The 19861-nt window shown below is 30.8% G+C and overlaps 2 protein-coding genes across 2 annotated transcripts; both read left to right on the top strand.

Annotated features, from left to right (window-relative positions):
- Positions 1-1948: 1948 nt before the first annotated feature.
- On the top strand, positions 1949-3112 carry LOC133668111 (two-component response regulator 24-like). The gene is made up of 2 exons (XM_062087851.1): positions 1949-2176; positions 2939-3112. Exons 1-2 carry the CDS (start codon positions 1949-1951, stop codon positions 3110-3112), a joined length of 402 nt encoding a protein of 133 aa, XP_061943835.1.
- A 4182-nt stretch (positions 3113-7294) lies between these two features.
- On the top strand, positions 7295-15034 carry LOC133668585 (uncharacterized). Its single transcript, XM_062088534.1, has 13 exons — positions 7295-7704; positions 7831-8002; positions 8094-8311; positions 8622-8682; positions 9180-9252; positions 9813-9890; positions 10833-10990; positions 11991-12159; positions 12397-12859; positions 13070-13480; positions 13808-14011; positions 14341-14474; positions 14640-15034. Exons 1-13 carry the CDS (start codon positions 7348-7350, stop codon positions 14812-14814), a joined length of 2673 nt encoding a protein of 890 aa, XP_061944518.1. The 5' UTR covers positions 7295-7347; the 3' UTR covers positions 14815-15034.
- Positions 15035-19861: the final 4827 nt, after the last annotated feature.

Below are 19861 nucleotides of genomic sequence, written 5' to 3'. Positions count from 1 at the left end.
TGAGCATCTCAACTCCAAAACCTAGTTTTCTATCTAAGAGCCAATTTGGTTAAGAACAAAGACAACTTTAGTATTATGTATCCGATCGTATCTAATACAAGTGCAAAAGTATGTTAGAATCCACAAACTAAATTATACATATGCATGAATATCTAGAATACTTTATTGTTATGCATTTTTTGAGATAATGACATTAATAACACTTTTTGTAGTTGTCGAAAAAGCTAAATTTTTTTAGATTTCTGAATCTCAAAATATTTATAACAAAAAAAAAAGATTGAAGTTAATGAATTCCACTTTACACGTTATAGTAACCTTTTCATATGTTTTTACCTTATATTGACAGTTGGTAACTAAATGACAAACTACAAATCTAACTACTAGTTAGTCCTCATTCAATCACAGAAACTCATTGTTGAATTTCAAAATGAAGGGGCTTTCATCTTTTTAAGCCTATATAATTCCAGTTATGAAAGCAAGAAGTGCAATAGAAGAAATTGAGCCTCCTTGGACTCTTTTTTTCTAAGGTAATTTTGTTACCTGTGTATTACCAAATGTTTATTCTTTGATTTTGTTTTTTTTAATCCTTTTAGAAATACTAGATATTTACCAATAATTTGTGCTATTAGTGATCAATCATGTGAAATGTGTTATAATTGTTATATTTAATATTGTTTGTTTTAAAAGTGCTTTTACTTATATATGTAATTAGTTATGATCGGGTGTGGATGCGAGTGAGATCAGTCAGGAGGTTGAATAGATTTTATGTAGATGACTTGAATGTTCTTAATGTGTGTGTGTGTGTGTGTGTGTGTGTGTATTTCATCTGAGGGATCTTATTATTGTTGTTTGTTAATGCTTTTATTATTGTTGTTGAATTTTTTGTTCTTTTTTTATATAATATACAAAAAATAAAAGAAAATGTATGAGGTGTGAGCTTTATTTTCTAGATTTATGATCTCATTTTAAATATTAGTCATATGGTGAATAATATATTTGTTTTCCTTAAGGACCAACTTAGGCTTTATTAAAATATTGAATATTATAATTTTTTTTATTTAATTTATAGAGAAAATTATATTTTATAGGTTAAAATTAACTTGTAAATTCATCATTATTATATGTTTTAGAATATTAAATCTTATAAATAATTTTTCTATGAATCTTTTTTCCTTATGTCACAAACTTAGATATTATGACCAAAATCCTTATAAATAAACTTTTAAAATACATAGAAAACTATATGTTTTATTCATTATGGCATTTATATAGTTTTGCTTTAAAAGGAATAAAATATAATCTTATACTTTTCTTGTTTTCTTTTTTAGATTTTTTAAGAATAGCTCTATTATAAGTAGATTTTTATTTTTTTCAACAAATGAAGAGTCTAAGATAGAAATGGTATAATAGAAGACATAGGATATTTCAATTATGAAATTGAGATTGCAGGGAAAAAAAATTGAGTTACTTATTTGTAGCAAAGATACCACTTTTTTTATAGTTTTGTATTTGAAGCATGGTTATAAAACCTTGCTCGGATCATGAGTTTAGCAGGTCAATTAGCGATTCAACCCAAGTTGATCTCAATCAATTCAAAATGATATAATTTAGAAAAATCTTGAAACGACGTCGTTTTAAAAGTATCATAAAAGTCAATATAGGTTGCAAGTTCACCTTATTTGACAAAGTTAACTCCCATCTAGTTCGACATGAAATCCAGTCTAGCCTAGGTCACGAATCAGGGAATCACTAGGTTGATTAGTCAAATTTATTTACTGCTAGGTATTGCTTTTAGCCAGCTTTCATATTTATTTTGCTTATTGTTGTTCATTTTGAATTTCTGATACATCAATAATTTTTTCATTTGTCCATAAAAAGAGAAAAACATGAAAATGGTTTTTGAAACAGGAATGTGTAGCTTGCAAAGTTCAATATGAGGAACAAAGTAATGGCTGGTGGAGAAGAGAATAATAATGAAGGCAAAAATAGTTTCACTGTGCTTGTTGTCGATGATGATACAGTCGTTCGAATGGTCCATAAGATGCTCGTGACAAGTCTTGGGCTAAAAGTTCAAGAAGCCAGAAATGGAAAGGAAGTCGTTGATCTTCATATCAATGGAGCTTCCTTTGATCTTATTTTAATGGATATGGAAATGCCCATCATGAATGGTCCCGCGGTATGTTCTTGTGAAATTGAACTTAACTCACTTTAAGAATGAAAAATTGTTTATATACTATAAAAATATATGTTTCCATCAAAAGAATAACAATTATAGCAATTGTATAATAATGTAATTTATTAAGTCTCTATTCATTATCTGCATTGCGTTTTCATCAATCAAACCCTATTGTTAGGTTAATTTGTTAAAGAAAATATTACCATGAAAATTTTATACTTTAGTTATTTTTACACTTATCTTCTGTGTTTTATAAATTATAGTTTATACCATTGGTGAGTGTAGAATAAACTAAACTACAGAATAGTCTAGGATATAAATTGTTATGTGCATAACAAGATTTAAGATGTAAACTATAATTTTAAAAAACATGGATGGTAAATATAAAAATGACTAAACTAAAAAATGATAAGGATAATTTCTCATTTATTATATTTATAAATACATATTCAATTTCAACAAATTAAATACAATTTAATTATTACAATTAAAAAGGATTTTTCAATGAGAAAAATGGGGTTGGTGACAATAATTCAAGTAGTGAAATATAAGTTTTTAATTTTAATAGTTTGTGATCATTTGACCAAATTGAAAATAGAAAATCAGTTTTTATTAAATAAAAAATGTGCAAATGAGGAGTTTTTAAATCAATTTATTTTGATTATTCATATAAGTAAACTCAATTATGATTATATTATATATGCTTTTTGTTTATTTATTTAGTACGTAGTTTAATGATTTACAAACCACCATGTATAATAGGCGACAAGGGAGCTTCGAGCAATGGGTGTGAAGAGCACAATTATTGGTGTTACATCTTGTACTTTTGAGTTTGTGCATAAAGATTTCATAGAAGCAGGCCTCGATCATTGTGTTGCGAAGCCATTAACTATAGCCCAGATTGTTTCTTTCCTTCCGAAATCCAACAACAACTAATCCACCTACCTTGTGTAGACAAAACCCAGTTGAGCAGTGAAAAGTTACATAGGTAGCATGATCAGTTGTGAGGTCTTGATCTAGTGAGACTTTGTTTCAAACTGTCCTGTCATTAGGTATGTAGAGAAGAATAAACTCTACATAAAAATAAAGTGTTGTAATAGCCATCTATCTATGAAAGAAAATTATGATAGATGAAAGTTTTCTTATTTGCAAATCACATAAATTAAAAATATGAAAAACATGTTAGAGAATAATATAAAATTATTAACGGAGCCAACCTAACAACTTAAACTTTTGGGTTAAGATGATTCTTTAACATGATATTAGAATCTTAATGACTAAACGGTCATGAGTTCGAATTTTACCACTTCTATTCTAATTAATAAAAAAAATTAAGCATAATATAATGATATGTTTGTACAAGTTTTAAATCCATAAGATTTTTACTTCCTGCACCTCACATACCTTAGTTATTCAACAAGCAAGCATTTGCTATTTGCAAAGTCATGTATGCAATGCTTGTAAATAACAAAAAAAATGTTAAGTAATTTAAGATTCAATTTTTTTCCTTAATTTTTTTTATCTCTTTTTAATTGTTATAAGTTAAAATTACACATCATTAATGATTTATTTAAATATTTAGAAGCATAGCTGGAAACAAAAACATGTATAATAATATTAATAGGCATATATAAATTAGTTTTAAAAAAATAAAAAGAGATTTGTATAATATCTTTTGTTATAAGTTAATATTTTTTTTATTTGACATGCTATGATAAATAATATTTTAGTAGCGTTAATAAATTAGATAAAGGTGATGAAAATGAGAGATTCGAATGAATGATAATTTAATTTGAATTTAATGGATATTAAATCTGAATGAATTGTATTTTTTTTAAAAAAAAATAATTACATTACTTGATGCATAATAGATAAGATATAGATGTTATCAAAACTCAACTCAAATCTAACCTGAAATATATATACACACACACACACACACTAGAAAAAACATAGTTATTTTTTTGTCCAATCTCTTTTCTTTTGGGAATTACCTCTTTTCTTCTAGGAATTATCGTTTATATTTGGATCAAAATAATTTTTAAAATTATAATCAACAAAGTTTGGATTATTTACAGGATTTATACCATCTAATACCCAATCTTCTCGCTTTATAAATGTTTTTTTGTCAAAATTTGAAAAAATATTGCTTCAAATTATTGTTTTAGCATTTTTGAATTATTTTGATGTGCTGGTGTCAAAAATAAATTTTAAAAAATAAAAAAAAATTATTTTGATATTTTTCCAAGCAAAAAGTACTTTTAAAAGCCCTTACTATCATGCTCTAAGACATCTTTTAAATTGAATAAAAATTAGTGCAACTTGTAAAAGTAGTAATCTTAATGCTAAAAAGATGAAACCCTTCTTCAATTCTCATCATACTAAGCCATAATTCCTTTGAAAGCAAAACCTCTCATGTTCATTTCATATCTGCTTCTTTCAAGCCCAAAAAAAAGATAGAGAAAGGAGTTATAAAAACAACCCAGAACATTTTAAAACAAAATAAATGTATTATTGATGTAATCTTAAGAGCAGCACTTGGCATATATCTTTCACCATTTGCTTCATTGTAATACACACGAATCCTCTCCAATTAAAGATTTGAATCTCTATTTTATTTCCATGTAATATTAATCTCATGTTTATCATAGATCACCATCATAACTTGCACTTTGTAGGGTTTATATGATGGGTTTTTGATGGGATACAAAGGAGAGAGGGCATTGTGGAGGAAGGAATATATGAGTATATATTAAGTTTTGTGGATTTCCAAACAAACAAGAGAGAAGAGTGCCTATCAAGCTTTAGCGAGCTCGTTTAATTGAGCAAGAGAGCGAAAATCCCTTTGATCTTTATGATCACCGGTCCATGTTTATGAAATGTAGCAAGTCCTCTCAATTTCTATCATCAACTACGTAAAGTTACTAATATATATGTCATCAATGCCAATTTTGATTGTGCTTAAAACCAAACAAACAAAATTAAAGAGAAAATTTTTATTTAACTTGAAGTAATTTGTTAGTGTTTGTGATATAGTAACCAAAGTTTTTCACTTAGTTTACCGTTGATTGCTTTAGTAAAATTAGGTCTTGTTTATTTTTTTGCACTGTAAAAATAATATTTTACCTTTAGAGTCAATAAAATTTAGAGCTATTAACCAAAGTGTTTTTACTTTTTATAAATTTTTAAACAATAAAAATACTTCTTTACCTCGATATCAAAATAGTTTTAGGTTGTTAGATAATGGTTTTTTTCCCATTATTTATTTAATAGTAAAAGTATATTTTTTTGCCTAAGATAATACAAAAAATCATGATTGCATTAGGGGGTATTTTTTTACTTTTACATAAGTTTTTTTTTTTGTAACCACTAGGGTTATGGGGAATGTTATGGTATTTTTCATGTTGAATTTTTAATTTTTTAATCAGGAAAGTTGTTGGCGCATGCTCAACATGCGCTAGGGAATGTGTGGCGTCCGTGTCTTTCAGGTAGTGCGTGTAACGCCACTCGATGGCCAAACTTGACTTTCCATCGTCTATTTGAATACACCACTGTGTCTTCTTTCACATGGTTTGGCACATGATGATGTATGGTGGTCGAAGTGTCACTGACAATCATTTCTTTTTTCCTTCTTCTTTTCTCTCTCTTGCTATGTAAAGTGCATAATTGTCCTTTTTTTTCAATTTTAGTTTTTATTTTTTTTAATTTCTTATTTCCTTCTTATTCCTTTTATAGATTTTTTTTTCTCAATTTAGTCTTTCAATGATAATTTATCATATGTTTCAATTTTCATTTCGGTCTTTATTCTTTTAATTTTTTATTTTTTCTTTGGTCTTTTTGTTAAAGTTTTTTTGGCTTTTAATCAAAGTTTTTGTTGCTTTATTTTTTTCAATTTGACCATCATTATTTTGATTTGTTTTTCTTTTTGTTAAAATGATTTTTCAATTTGATTTAACCCTCCAATTGAAATTTTTTATTTTCCATCTAATTACTTTTTATTTTATTTTATTTCCACCCTTATTTTTTAGGTCCTTTTGTGTGATTAGTCTTTTTTTCCTGATTTCATCCTTTGACATTTGATTTGTTAAGTATTAGACTTTATATGATTTTATTGTTATGCAGTATTTTTCTTTTTTAAAATATTAATTTTGTGATTTTTTTAATTTTTTTTATATGTTTTTATTTCGATCTCATAACCTAAGTCATAGGTTTTGCATGGTTTTTAGAATATAAGTTTTTTTTAATTGTTTTGTTTGTGTTTTATTTTTCAAGATATTATTCCAAATCATTTATATTTTTTATTGTTTTATACAAATGAACTTTATTTTTCAAAATAAAAATATTATTTTTTAAATATTATTTTTAACATGTTTGGCATTGCGTAAATCTTTTTTAGGTTATGGATTTATTCAGTCAGTTTCATTTGTGTTTATCTTTGATGTCACAAGTTTTTGCAGATTTATTTTTTATTGATTTAAATAAGCAATTTTAGTTAACATATCTAGGTGAATATTTTATTTTTTGTGATTGAGTATCTTAATCGACATTCATCTCTCAATTCTTTTTTATTTCTTTTTTGGTTATTATTAAAGACTATTTTTTATTTATTTAAATAGATAATTATCAATTTATTTAATTAGATTCTTACATAGGTTTTTCGATTTATATCGAAGTAACTTACATACCCGATATTTCTTGAAAAAAAATTATTATCCGTAGTAGAGCGCGACTTAGATAGCTAGTTATATATAAAGGTATTTTTTTTGTTTTTTTAATTTAAAAAATAAATTAATCCAGGATATAAATTATAGTTTTCAAAAAAATTAAAACAAATTAAAAAAATATTAATATCTAAATTTTGATCCAATGAATATAAAGAAACTATGTCCGTGTATACTATTTGACATCCCTAGTGTTCAACTAATTAAACTATAAGCCCCTGAGGATCTCTATAGAATGACTTCGGAGGGGGTATATTGAATAATTATACAAAAGGAGCTAAATTAACAAACAATGAAAACTTAGATGACTCCTTCGAGTTAAAGTATTGGAAATGCGCCTATAATTTATGTTACCGTTAACACGTGACATATCACGTGACCATCTTCTCCCTCCTTATCACCTTTGGCTCCCAGCAAACTCTCTCTTAAACCCTTCTTATCCAAAAAAAAATGTTTCTCCTCTCTCTCCAAACTCCACTTCCTTTCAAACCCCGCCACTCCCTCCCCTCTAAAAACGGCGTCGTTTACGCCTCTACCTCAGCAACTGCGCCGAAAAAATCCAGGCGAAAGAAACCACCAAAACAAAAAAACGACAATGGCTCACCGCTCTCCGTCGTCGTTTCCGCAGAGGAGAAAAACCTCCGGTTCGCATTCATGGAAGAGCTCATGCACCGCGCGAGAAATCGCGACTCGAACGGCGTGTCAGATGTCATTTATGATATGATCGCTGCTGGTCTCTCCCCTGGACCCCGCTCCTTTCACGGTCTCATTGTTGCTCATACTCTCAATGGTGATCATGAAGGCGCGGTACCCTCTACCACCTCCCTCTCGGAATTCAATTTTGCCTTCTTTTAACTTGAATTTTGAATATTTAGGTTTTGATTTTGAAGTGAAAGTTTTTTTATTAATTAATTAATTTATTTTGTAAATTAGATGCAATCGTTACGAAGAGAATTGAGCGCAGGACATAGGCCGCTGCACGAAACATGTATAGCGTTAATCCGGTTGTTTGGATCAAAAGGATTTGGTACTAGAGGGTTAGAATTACTAGCGGCAATGGAGAAATTAAATTATGATATTCGGCGCGCATGGATTCTTCTTGTTGGTACAATTTGATAGTGCAATTTATAGAATTGGGATGAGTTGTGCTTATAATTTTATTTGTTTGTTTAGTTATTGTTTTTGTATGTGGTTAGAGGAGCTTGTGAAGGGAAGATTTATGGAGGATGCCAATAGAGTGTTTTTGAAGGGAGCAAATGGCGGATTGAGAGCTACGGATGAGCTTTATGATTTGATGATTGAGGAGGATTGTAAAGTTGGGGATCATTCTAATGCATTGGATATTGCTTATGCGATGGAGGAAGCGGGGAGGATGGCAACGACTTTTCATTTTAATTGTCTTCTTAGTGTGCAGGTGAGTCGTGTTAATTTTGGTATGTGATGGTTCCAGGTTTTTGAATTGGTTTTTGGTTGTTGAATGGAATTGGCTTTTGAAAGTTTAGCTGTTTTGTAACATTTCTGTAGTTGTTTGAAAGGATACTTGGTTATAGTATGTGTTTATGAGATTTAAACAATGTGGTATCAACAGTTGCATGTTGGATGGATGCTTTAAATTGTTTTCTTCTCTCTTTTTTTAGGTTATTGCAGAATACGTGCTATCATGCAGAGTTGGTTTTCTAGAAATTTCGGTCCCAGACTGATATTTGTTGTTTCTTTTTATATAGGCTACTTGTGGAATACCTGAAATATCTTTTGCAACATTTGAGAACATGGAGTACGGAGAAGGTTTACTTTCTTTACTTTGTGGATTGACATTTGGGATTTTAATTGTTTCTTGTTTAATTTATTGAAGCTGCTCATATTATATAAAGCATTATGTTTCAGTCAGAGATTGATCGCATGTTGCATTGATCTTGTAGCAGTGTAATTTTGTTACATCTGTAGAGAAGAGTGATCTTTTTTGAAGGAATCCCCAGGCATATGAATACTGCAATTGCTTTGCTAACTGGTCACCATTTTGGGCCTTGACTAAGTTGAGGTTTCAGGATATGAATAATTTGGTTTCAGTTATTTCATTTTTGATCAAGTTTACCTTTCTTTGATCAATAATCAAAATTTTGTGTTTGTTACATTTACTTGAAATCAGTATTCAATTGAGGTACTATTGTTTGTAGTTTACCAAGCCTTGAGACAACTTTGAGTTTTATTTTTGTTCTAGCTGTACTGACTTCTTTAGGTTTGGATTTGATTTTTCAACAATGCTCATAAGTGTCTTTGATCAGACTATATGAAACCCGATACTGAGTCGTATAATTGGGTGATTCAAGCATATACCAGGGCTGAATCCTATGACAGGTAAATTCTATTGCAAATCGAATGCACTAGCCATGCTCCTTTATTAGAAACTGTCCTTTTTCCTAAACTTGCACTGCTGTTCAATAAAGGTGCTTGGTTAGCTTTTGTAAAAATTCTAGGTTGGTGTTCTGTAAGGGCCACATCATTCTTTGCTTTTAGGAATATGCTCTCCTTATTGATGGGCAATCTCCAACTGAATATTTCTTGCCTAATAGAGTTCTAATCAGCTAGCATACTAAAGTTCTCCATGCATTATGCTTAGTTTCTTCCAAGAATCGTTTGCTTAGTTTGTGCTAGGAAATTTTGAAGATGTAGTCTGAAATTGAAAATTTATACTATTCCAAACTTGTATGTAATTTGTTGTGATTTGTATTAATATACCCACTGATTCTTAACAAGGAAGCATACTAAAGACCCCATGCATTATGTGTAATTTCTTCAAAGAATTTTTTGCTTAGTTTATGCTAGAAAAGCTAGATTATTTCTAAACTTGTTTGTAATTAATTATGTTTTATTTAGTATCCCTATTTTTCATGTTGGGATTTTGACATGAAACACAGGGTGCAAGATGTTGCTGAATTGCTTGGCATGATGGTTGAAGACCACAAGCGTATACAACCTAATGTGAAAACTTATGCGTAAGTTGCAATTTTTCATGACAGAGTGAATACTTCAAGAAAACTTGTCCTAGTTCATCACGTTTCTTTTGATTGTTTTATGCTTATCACTGAATTATTTGATATGATGATCAATTCAGTGTAATTTACTGTTCATGATAAGTTTTCATATTACACGTAAGTATTGTTGTGTAAGACATCCAATTGTAAGTGTTCATATTACACGTAAGTATTGTTGGTTCTTATTGTTAGCAGCATGGTAATATTTGGGTGTTTTGAGTGGTGTCTTGCTGAAATGCAGCAGTTACAAATGGTTTTTGACTTAATGTTAAGGTGTTTACAATTTTCTTTTTCTGGGTTTTTAATGGTGAGATAAGGTGTTTGATTTTGTCAGGTGGCCATTTATTTTTTCCCACTGAAGAAACTTCAAAGGAAAATTGAAAAAATTCCTTATTTGATGGCAAAGCAATTGATTGTACCTTCTCTATGGTTAAATATCTTGGTTAGAGTTCAACTTAAGCAGAGGTGATCCAAGTATCGAACACTTCAGTTTGTTTGGTAACTTTTTGATCGGGCTCAAGCTTCTACATCAGTTCATGAACATAAAAAATTAAGCACATGGAAATTATTTTTTTTTTTTCCAGCCAATAACATAATTTTTTTATGTAAAGAATGTATACTAATATCAAGTTATATGTTAATAACAAATTTACTACATTCCTGTCTGTTTATAATTTTTTATAGAAAATAAAACAATTAAGATTTAATTGCACATTATCTCTTCTTGATAGACCATAGAACTTGCACATCATCATTTTTATGTTGACCTTGGAATGCAGACCTAGATTAGTTGTTCAAACAGGAGTTGTGCGTACATGATAGTAAAAAATTCACATGGTAACTTGCACACATTGTTCCTCAATTTCTTTATCTGTGATAGATAACATCTTATTTGATGTTCAGGCTGTTAGTGGAGTGCTTTTCCAAGTACTGTGTAGTGCGTGAAGCTATTCGGCATTTCCGTGCACTTAGAAAGTTTGAAGGAGGAACAAAAGCTTTGCATAATGAAGGGAAGTTTGGGGACCCACTTTCTTTGTATCTTCGAGCTTTATGTCGAGAAGGTATGCACACACATATTTTGTATGTTTCCAGTCCTTGTTATGCAATAACATTATTGACATTCAAATACATTCAGTGTAACAGTGACATTTTTTTTATCTTTTTATTTCACTAGCCCCCTTATTTCTCAGATTTTTTTCAGTAGAAAGCTTGAAAATTTACCTAGTGTTCAGCTTTTGTTATCATTCTTCACTTGAGTTCTGCCCCTTGTTTGTGCTTTATGGAATTTGACAGTAATAAAGGGCAGAGAGTAAGAGAAAGAGCTTGTGCAATATGATAGAACTTAATGAGCAACTAGTATGCATACGTTATATATAAAATATGCTTAAGGAATTGCATTGTTATGCCGTCTTGGGATCTTGACATTGATACCATATCTGAGGTACCATGTGTCAGTTCCCAAGTGATATGTTTATGAAGAAATGCTAGCTCTCAGTTACAATTTTAAAAAAGGTTAACCAGCTAAACCAATCAATCAAAGTCAGAGGATGGTAATTTTTATGATCTGGCACATGGCCTAGGTTCAATCTTCTCCAACAGACGTGTAATTCCTTTTTTCTCAGTTCTACATCACTCATATACAAATTTTACAATTAACTGTAAAGAGAACATTTATGGGTGGATGATTATGAGAGAAACAAATAAATGCCCATAAATATGAAGCAGTCAGGATATGTGAAGTCCAAGTTCCCAACCTTTTCTTAGATTTCCATTTATTGTAATCTTTTGATGTTTTGATCAAAAGCATTGAAACCTTGGACAACTGGATTGCCAGTTGCTTTAGGTAGAATGATGTTTTAGTAGATCGTATTATGTGATATACAGCAACATGCTTCATCTGTAATTCTACACGTTATAGGTCCTTGTGTACATGTATTGAATTTCCATCTATTGGTTTCTCTGGCAGATGCATATTATTTTTTTTTTCATTTGAATCCTTGAACTATGTTTGGATTGCGTAACCCAAAAATAAGTTGTAGATTGTGTTCTTTTTTGAATCAGGTAGGATTGTTGACTTGCTGGAAGCTTTAGAAGCCATGGCCGAAGATAACCAACCTATTCCACCAAGGGCCATGATATTGAGCAGAAAATATCGGACATTAGTTAGCTCATGGATTGAACCTTTGCAAGAAGAAGCTGAACTTGGATACGAGATTGATTACGTTGCTAGGTGTGCTTATTAATAAACCCAAGGCAGTTGCTGCAAGTCTGTTATGTTTGTTTTATTGTTATTGACACACACAAAGTCCCAAGTCTCCTAAGAAATTTTTTTACGTGCTTTCGTATATTCATAACAACATTTTCCTATCAATTTCCTTATACATATTAATGAATTAGAGATTATAATGCGCATGTCCTGGCTGTCAATCCATTAGGGATGCATTGACCATTGTTGAAAATAATTCAGATACGTTGCTGAGGGCGGGCTTACTGGTGAGCGCAAGCGTTGGGTGCCTCGAAGAGGTAAAACTCCTCTAGATCCCGACTGTGATGGATTTATATACTCAAACCCTATGGAAACCTCCCTTAAGCAAAGGTGTCTTGAGGATTGGAAGGCTCACCATCGAAAGCTTTTGAAGATGTTACGAAATGAAGGACTTGCAGCTCTGGGGGATGCATCTGAATCTGATTACCTTAGAGTAGAGGAGAGATTGAGGAAAATAATCAGAGGTCCAGACCGTAATGTTCTTAAGCCTAAGGCTGCTAGCAAGATGATAGTGTCTGAGTTAAAGGATGAACTAGAAGCGCAAGGTCTACCAATTGATGGAACTAGAAATGTTCTTTATCAGCGTGTGCAAAAGGCAAGGAGAATAAACCGTTCTCGTGGCCGGCCTCTCTGGGTCCCACCTGTGGAGGAGGAGGAGGAAGAGGTTAGTCATTCATTAAAATTATTCTCTCTTTTCCTTTTATTTTTGATAGTATTATCTTGGGCTAGAAATAACAAAAAGAAAGACTACTCTCTTATTCACACTTCTCCAATGCTCATCCAAATTTTTTTTCTGTTGTGTACCTGATATTCTTGGCAGTGCTTTCACTGTCTTGGTTTCATTTGATCAAATCTGCATGTAATTTGTCTGCAGGTTGATGAAGAGGTAGATGAACTAATTTCACGAATCCAGTTGCATGAAGGAGATACAGAATTCTGGAAGCGCAGATTTCTTGGAGAGGGCTTCAATGGCAATCATGTTAAGCCAGTGGACATGGAGACATCTGAACTTCCAGATGAGTTGGACGAGGATGAAGATGATGATGATGATGATGTAGAAGATGTTGCAAAAGAGGTTGAAGACGAGGAGGCTGATGAAGAGGGGGAAGTTGAAGTAGAAGTAGAACAAACTGAGAGCCAAGATGCAGAAAGGATTGTGAAGGCCAAGGAAGCTGAGGCTAAGAAGCCCCTTCAAATGATTGGAGTGCAACTGTTGAAAGACTCTGATCAAACAACTAGAATGTCAAAAAAATCAAGAAGAAGAGCTGCTCGACTAGCTGTGGCGGTACGAGAAACCGTTAGATTTGCTGCCTTTTTTATTTCCTTTCCTTTCCTTACCTTTTTTTCTTTTTTCTTTCATTTTATGCAGTTGATCAAGTTGATTGTCTTATAGCTTTTGTAGTTTCGCTTCTTAAAAAAAGTGACTTAGGTTAGCCCTTTCTATGGGGGATTGAAACGAAGCACTCCTTTTGTGTCGTATTAATGTTTCTTGTCAACAGAAATCTATAAACTTGATCAAAACGTTTTGCTTGATAGATTCAATGTACTGTGTTGTTAAATGTCAAATTAATTTATGCATTAAAAAATAAATATTTATTATTTCCCATGTTAGGACGACGACGACGACGACTGGTTTCCTGAAGATATACTTGAGGCTTTCAAGGAGATGAGAAACAGAAAAGTTTTTGATGTGGAAGACATGTATTTAATAGCTGATGCTTGGGGTTGGACATGGGAGAGAGAAATAAAGAAGAGGCCTCTCCAGAGGTGGTCACAAGAATGGGAAGTCGAGTTGGCAATTCAATTAATGCTGAAGGCAAATTCCTAGTAACCTTTTTCCTTTTTTCTAGTTATCTTTCAGTTAGCCTTATTTAGTTGTGTTACCGTTCTTCATTTCCTCCAGTAAATTGTTCCTTGGTATACTCATGTCTGTGTATTTAGAACGATGATGGACATAAACAAAAAAACAAGGTCTTAAGTAGCACATTAGGGAAATCTATCCACATTTCTATCAAATCATTCAAATTTCTTTGTTCTTCAGATCAGTATTAGTAAGGTTACTAATGTTTTTGGTCGTCTTTGTTGATTTTTATTAGTTTTTTACCATCATCCCATGTGGAATGAAAGCACTGAATAATATTTCAGGTCATAGAATTGGGTGGAACACCCACTATTGGAGATTGTGCCATGATATTGCGGGCGGCTATTAGGGCTCCAATGCCTTCAGCTTTTTTGAAGATCTTGCAGACAACGCACAGCCTAGGCTATCAATTCGGGAGGTAAGATCCGTGCATTGGTACAAGAAAATGAAGATGAACTGGTCTTTTTGCGAGCTAAAAACTTATATATCAATGAAGTGTTCTGATATTCATTTTAGCTACAAACATGAATGTCCTTCCAGCAATTCTTGTTTGAAATCTAATCATATTCTCATCAATTTGCAGTACTCTATACGACGAAATAATCTCCTTGTGTGTTGACCTTGGGGAACTGGATGCAGCGATCGCAATAGTTGCAGATTTGGAGACTGCTGGAATTGCAGTCCCAGACCAGACCCTCGACCGAGTCATTTCCGCTAAACAAGCCCCTGAGAGTGCTGCGGAGGAGACATTATCATAGCTGCAACCGTTTACTCCCTTCTTTATTTGGTGTATAGTCTGCTTGCCAAATTAAATGCAGCACTCACGATGTGCCTTTGCCATCATCATTTTTTGGTGCTGCGAGATTTATGGCGTTGATTTTGACAGCGGAGCACAAAAGTGTAAAATTAACACATAAACTAGGAGTATAAATTATTATTGCATTGAAGGCAAATAACACTAGAAAATCTTTTTGTTCATTCTACTGTCTTGCGAAGTGCATATGAGCATGAACAACTTTGAAAAAAGAGGTGGCTTTTGTGACTCGTTTTGGCCTTGCAACCTTGGCTTGGAATGAAGTGGGGGCCAATAACATTTCCTAATAATAACACTATTAGACGACGTGCACTCAACTAGTGCCGGTGTGCATCAGATTTGCTTAATGAAGACGTTATGAAATCCATGCTTGGCACAGAAGCAAGTGAAATCCATAAGAGGAGTTGTTTTGTCTAAAAGTTAGTCAGGGATGAGAAAAAAAATTGATAAATAGAGAAAACTAGAAGAAAAAAAACTGATTAGAATATTTAAAAAAATATTTGAATCGGTTTAGTTTTGGTTTTATAAATTTAAAATCAAAAAACTTCAATCGAATCAAACCAGTTTAGTTAAAACTAAACTAAATTTAACCGAATCAAAACCAAGTCCATCAGAAAGTAAAACAAAATCCCAATAAACAATATAGTTTTTTGTTTTTAATATAAAATAACCGAACTGTATATAACGGAAACTGGTCAGTTGAGTTTTGGTTTTTAATATAAAATAATCAAACTGAAACAAAACGAAACTAGTTGGTTGGAACCGGTTTTGGTTCGCTTTTGGTTTATTTTTTGTATTTTATAAAATTTCAGTTTGGTTATTTTTATAGGTAAAAATCAAACCAAACAAAAAACAATCACCCCTACTTAAAGCATACAAAAGACGAAACAAAAAAAAAATCACGGTGCTCTCTTCGGTTAAGCACTAGTTTGAATGAGTTGTACCAGGTCAACAGTTTTGCTGGTTTAATTAGCAACTCGCCCTACATCAGGCTTTGAGTTTTGGATTTTTTGAGTCAATTTGTTAGCATAGTTATTAAATCTAATTCAGGGATTGACTCAAGGGAAGACCTAAGTCATGAATCAGGCGAGTTAGTCTATTTCTTTTTAAATATTCAAAACAATATTATTTAAAAAAAATCAAACATCAATGGGATTTTATTCAGGATTTACTTGGATCAACCATGTTGTCCCTAACCTATTTCTTTAGTGTATCTAGATCAACATAGACTCTAAGTTGATCCGCATAGTACGATCCAGGTGAAGTCTTACAATACGATCCTAACCAACCTTTGAATTCAATCCATGTTCACTTTGGATTGTAATAATGATGGAAGTTAATTATGAATTAATCTTTTACCCAAGCACATTTGAATTATATACTTGATAGTTCTATTTATGTAATGATGAACTTGATAGTACATCCTCTTGACCTTTTATCCAAATTTGATTTTTCAGTTTGACTTGATTTTGGTTCAGTTTAGTTTTTTTGATTTTAAACTTATAAAACCGAACTGAACCGGCCAGTTTTTTTAAAATTTTAATCGGTTTAATTGGTTTTTTTCACGGTTCAAACTGACCAGTTTCGATTTGGTTTTTTAGGACAAAAACCGGTTCAAACCGGTTTGGCTTGATTTTTTTCCCTGGTTTTTTACTGGTTTGAGTTCGGTTTGGTTTTTTTGATTTTATGCTTGTAAAACCGAAACCGAACCGATCGGTTTTTTCAAAATTTTAATCGGGTTTTTTCACTGTTCGGTTTTTTCAGTTATTTTTTTCCGGTTTTCTCGATTTTTTGATTTTTTTACTCACCCCTAATATTTATGTATTTCTTTCATTTTCTTTTCCAGAGAATATATTTATTTGATGCCATTTATTTAACATGAACAATATATTAGTTAGGTATAATAATATTACATACATTAAATTAGATATCAACAACAACTTTAAATTTACAAAGTTTGCCTTAATATCGTAATTCTTAATCCAAACTCCACGTAATTTATCTTCAGTTTCTTCACTTTATACAGCATTCACTCAACATTATTAGCATCTTTTTCCTTTCCCATGATTATTTCAATTTTATTTATAAATTTATCAATCAATAAATATATTGACACATGAAATGTCATATCATAGAATAACTTATTTTTAGTAGCTTCTATTTTCAATACCGTGGCAATTACTCTTTTCTTGCATGTGGTATGCCTTTTATTCTAAAACTTGAGTAGTTCATCTCAACTACTCCAGCTTTGCGTACCATTAGCATTTGATGCATATGAGGGCATGTTGATAAAGTGAAATCCATGAAAATTATGTTGTCGGTATGTGTTCTTTTTATGATAGCAATGTGCTATATAATTAGAATATGCTATTTTTGTTTCTTGGGAGGGTGTGTTCTTGTTCTGGTGTTGGCGTGGGCTGTTTAGAAATATGGTGAAAATTATTTTTTAAAATATTTTTTATTTATAAATATATTAAAATAATATATTTTTTAATTTTTTAAAAATTATTTTTGATATTAGTACATCAAAATGATGTGAAAACATAAAAAAATTAATTTAAAATAAAAATATAAAAATTCAATTTAAAAAAATAGCTTTGTTGGAATTGTTTGCATGCTTTTAACAGTGTAGTGGAGGATAAGTGATGGCAACAACTAGGGGTGTGAAAAAAAATTTAAAAAATCGATTAAATCGAGAAAACTGGAAAAACAATAACCGAAAAAATCAAGCCAAACTGAAAAAACTGGTTTTTGTTCTAAAATAACCGAACCGAATCAACATCAGTCGGTTTGAACAAGTTTCGGTTCGATTTTGGTTTTTTTCTAAACCGGTTTGATTATGTTTTTTGATAAAAAACGAACTGAAAATAATCACCCCTAACAACAACCCTAATAACAACGTAGAAGGAAATAAATTTTGGTGGTAGTGAGGAATCCAATGCATAGCAAGTTTGGAAACGTGATCCGTGTTTTTAAAATTTTATTTTTTAAAAAAAATTAAATTTTTATTCATGTTTTGGATTGTTTTAATGTACTAATCTCAAAATTAATTTTTAAAAAATAAAAAAAATATCCCTTTAATATATTTTAAATTAACCACAATCATGTTTGACCATAGCATGTGGGATGCGGTGAATTATGGTTGGTGTGCATTTGTGCTGGTTGCCGTCGACAGCGTGTTGTATCTGCTAAAAATATGGCAGTGGGTAGAGGGAGAGTATGATGGGGAGTTATTGTAAGAAAGAAATCAGACATGATGTTTGCGTATGTTTTAAGCTATAAATGATGGTTGTCGACGGAGTTAACAGTGGCTAGAAATGGTGGTTGGGGGTGAAAGAAGAGAGGATGTAGACGCTGTGATGGTGGCTGGAAATGATATTTATATAAATGGAAAATTTTGTTAAAAAAACTGGTGTGATGTTCAACGACTATTCTTTTTAAAAAAGAGGTAATGGTAACCTCATGAAATTAGCATGAAATGGCTTTTTAGTCTTTATTTAGAATATAATGGCAATTTTATAATTTTTTCAAATTATTTTGTTGATTTTTATTTACAGGCATCAATAAAGATATAAAAGTGTCATGAACAAATATAAAATATGATATTCAAATTTAATTTATAAAACCATAGAGTGCAAACACCTCAAATAATTTTCTCTTTTTTTCAATTTTTTTAGTAACTAAAGAGAAAAGGAAAGAAAGAAAAAAAATAATTGAGTATATATATTGAACTAAAATAATTTGGAAATTCAAACTCCCGACTTAAAAAAAAATAACTAAAAGGATTTAATGTTTTAATATACACACAAAACTTAGTGAATTACTACAATATAAAAATACTTTTGCTTTTAAAATAAAAAATTATTGAGACTTTTGGAAGTAATATAGTATTTCTTAAGGTTCATTAGTTACTATTAAATTGATTAGAAATAAATTATTTTTTTTATTTTAAAAATATAATGAAATGACTAAATCACCATTTAAAGCATAATTTTTAAAACTAGTGTCCATCAGTTTTTTTTGTATTCTCATCATAATTTTTTAGTTATAATAAAATTAATTAAGATATACTATGATATTTTAATAAATATAAAATATTAGTAAAAATCAAAGGTGAATGATACAAGCAACACATGTGCTATCATGTAGAGAGCTTCATCTTTTTCAAACAATGGGTGAGGTGTTGCCCGCACAGCCAAATGTTAGCTTCCACAATGGCATTAGGAGCGACACACCTAGTTCTTCTAGGTGATGGGGCATGTGTCAGTGAAAGACTGACGATGCAACACCACAAGTTATTTTTTTTTATCTTTTTTTTACCTTGTGTTTCGTGCATGCTATTCTAAAAATTAAATATGTGTTGTCAATTTATATTTGTATCAATTTTGATTTTTATTCTTTTTATTGCTATTTTTTTTGCTTTTAATGTTTTTTGAAATTGATTTTGTTTTTCAATTTCATTTCTTAATATTTGATTTCATTTAATTTCTTATCCAATTTGATCCTCGTTTCTTTTTGTAATTTCTTTTGTTTTTATAATTTTTTTGATATTAGATTTGATCGTCATTCTTTTTATTTTCAATTTTATCTCCCGTTATTTTATTTTATTTTATTTTTATACAATATTTGATCGTTATTCTTTTGGTTGATATTGTTGTTTTTTAATCATTTTCTTAATTGATTTTTTTTTCAATTTCATCTCTCGATATTTGGATGATCGGAAATTTTGCTTTGTAATTTTTTTTTTATGTTTACTTTCTATGAGGTAATCTCGGTCTGAAGACCCGGGTCACAAGTTTCAAAGATTAATCTGATTAAACTCTGGTATTTTGTATTATTTTTTTAAAAAATAATTATTTTTTAATTTCATCATTCGACATTAGGTTATTAGGCCTTGAACTTTAAAATTTCTTCTTTGTTTTCATTTCTATGAAGTTTTCCCTATCTCATATCATGGGTCACGAGTTAGTAGAGTTAACTTGGGTTGATTT

This window comes from Populus nigra, chromosome 11 (assembly GCF_951802175.1).
Source record: "Populus nigra chromosome 11, ddPopNigr1.1, whole genome shotgun sequence".
Lineage (NCBI taxonomy): Eukaryota > Viridiplantae > Streptophyta > Magnoliopsida > Malpighiales > Salicaceae > Populus > Populus nigra.
Note: the sequence above shows the minus strand (reverse complement) of the source record. Positions and strands in the feature narration are given on the sequence as shown.

Excerpts from the sequence above, each read along its gene's own strand:
- LOC133668111 (XM_062087851.1), top strand. The coding sequence starts at position 1,949 with ATGGCTGGTGGAGAAGAGAATAATAATGAAGGCAAAAATAGTTTCACT. Across the intron at positions 2,177-2,938 it reads CCATCATGAATGGTCCCGCG|GCGACAAGGGAGCTTCGAGC; the intron begins GTATGTTCTTGT and ends CATGTATAATAG.
- LOC133668585 (XM_062088534.1), top strand. The coding sequence starts at position 7,348 with ATGTTTCTCCTCTCTCTCCAAACTCCACTTCCTTTCAAACCCCGCCAC. Across the intron at positions 9,253-9,812 it reads AGGGCTGAATCCTATGACAG|GGTGCAAGATGTTGCTGAAT; the intron begins GTAAATTCTATT and ends CATGAAACACAG. Across the intron at positions 9,891-10,832 it reads CCTAATGTGAAAACTTATGC|GCTGTTAGTGGAGTGCTTTT; the intron begins GTAAGTTGCAAT and ends TTTGATGTTCAG.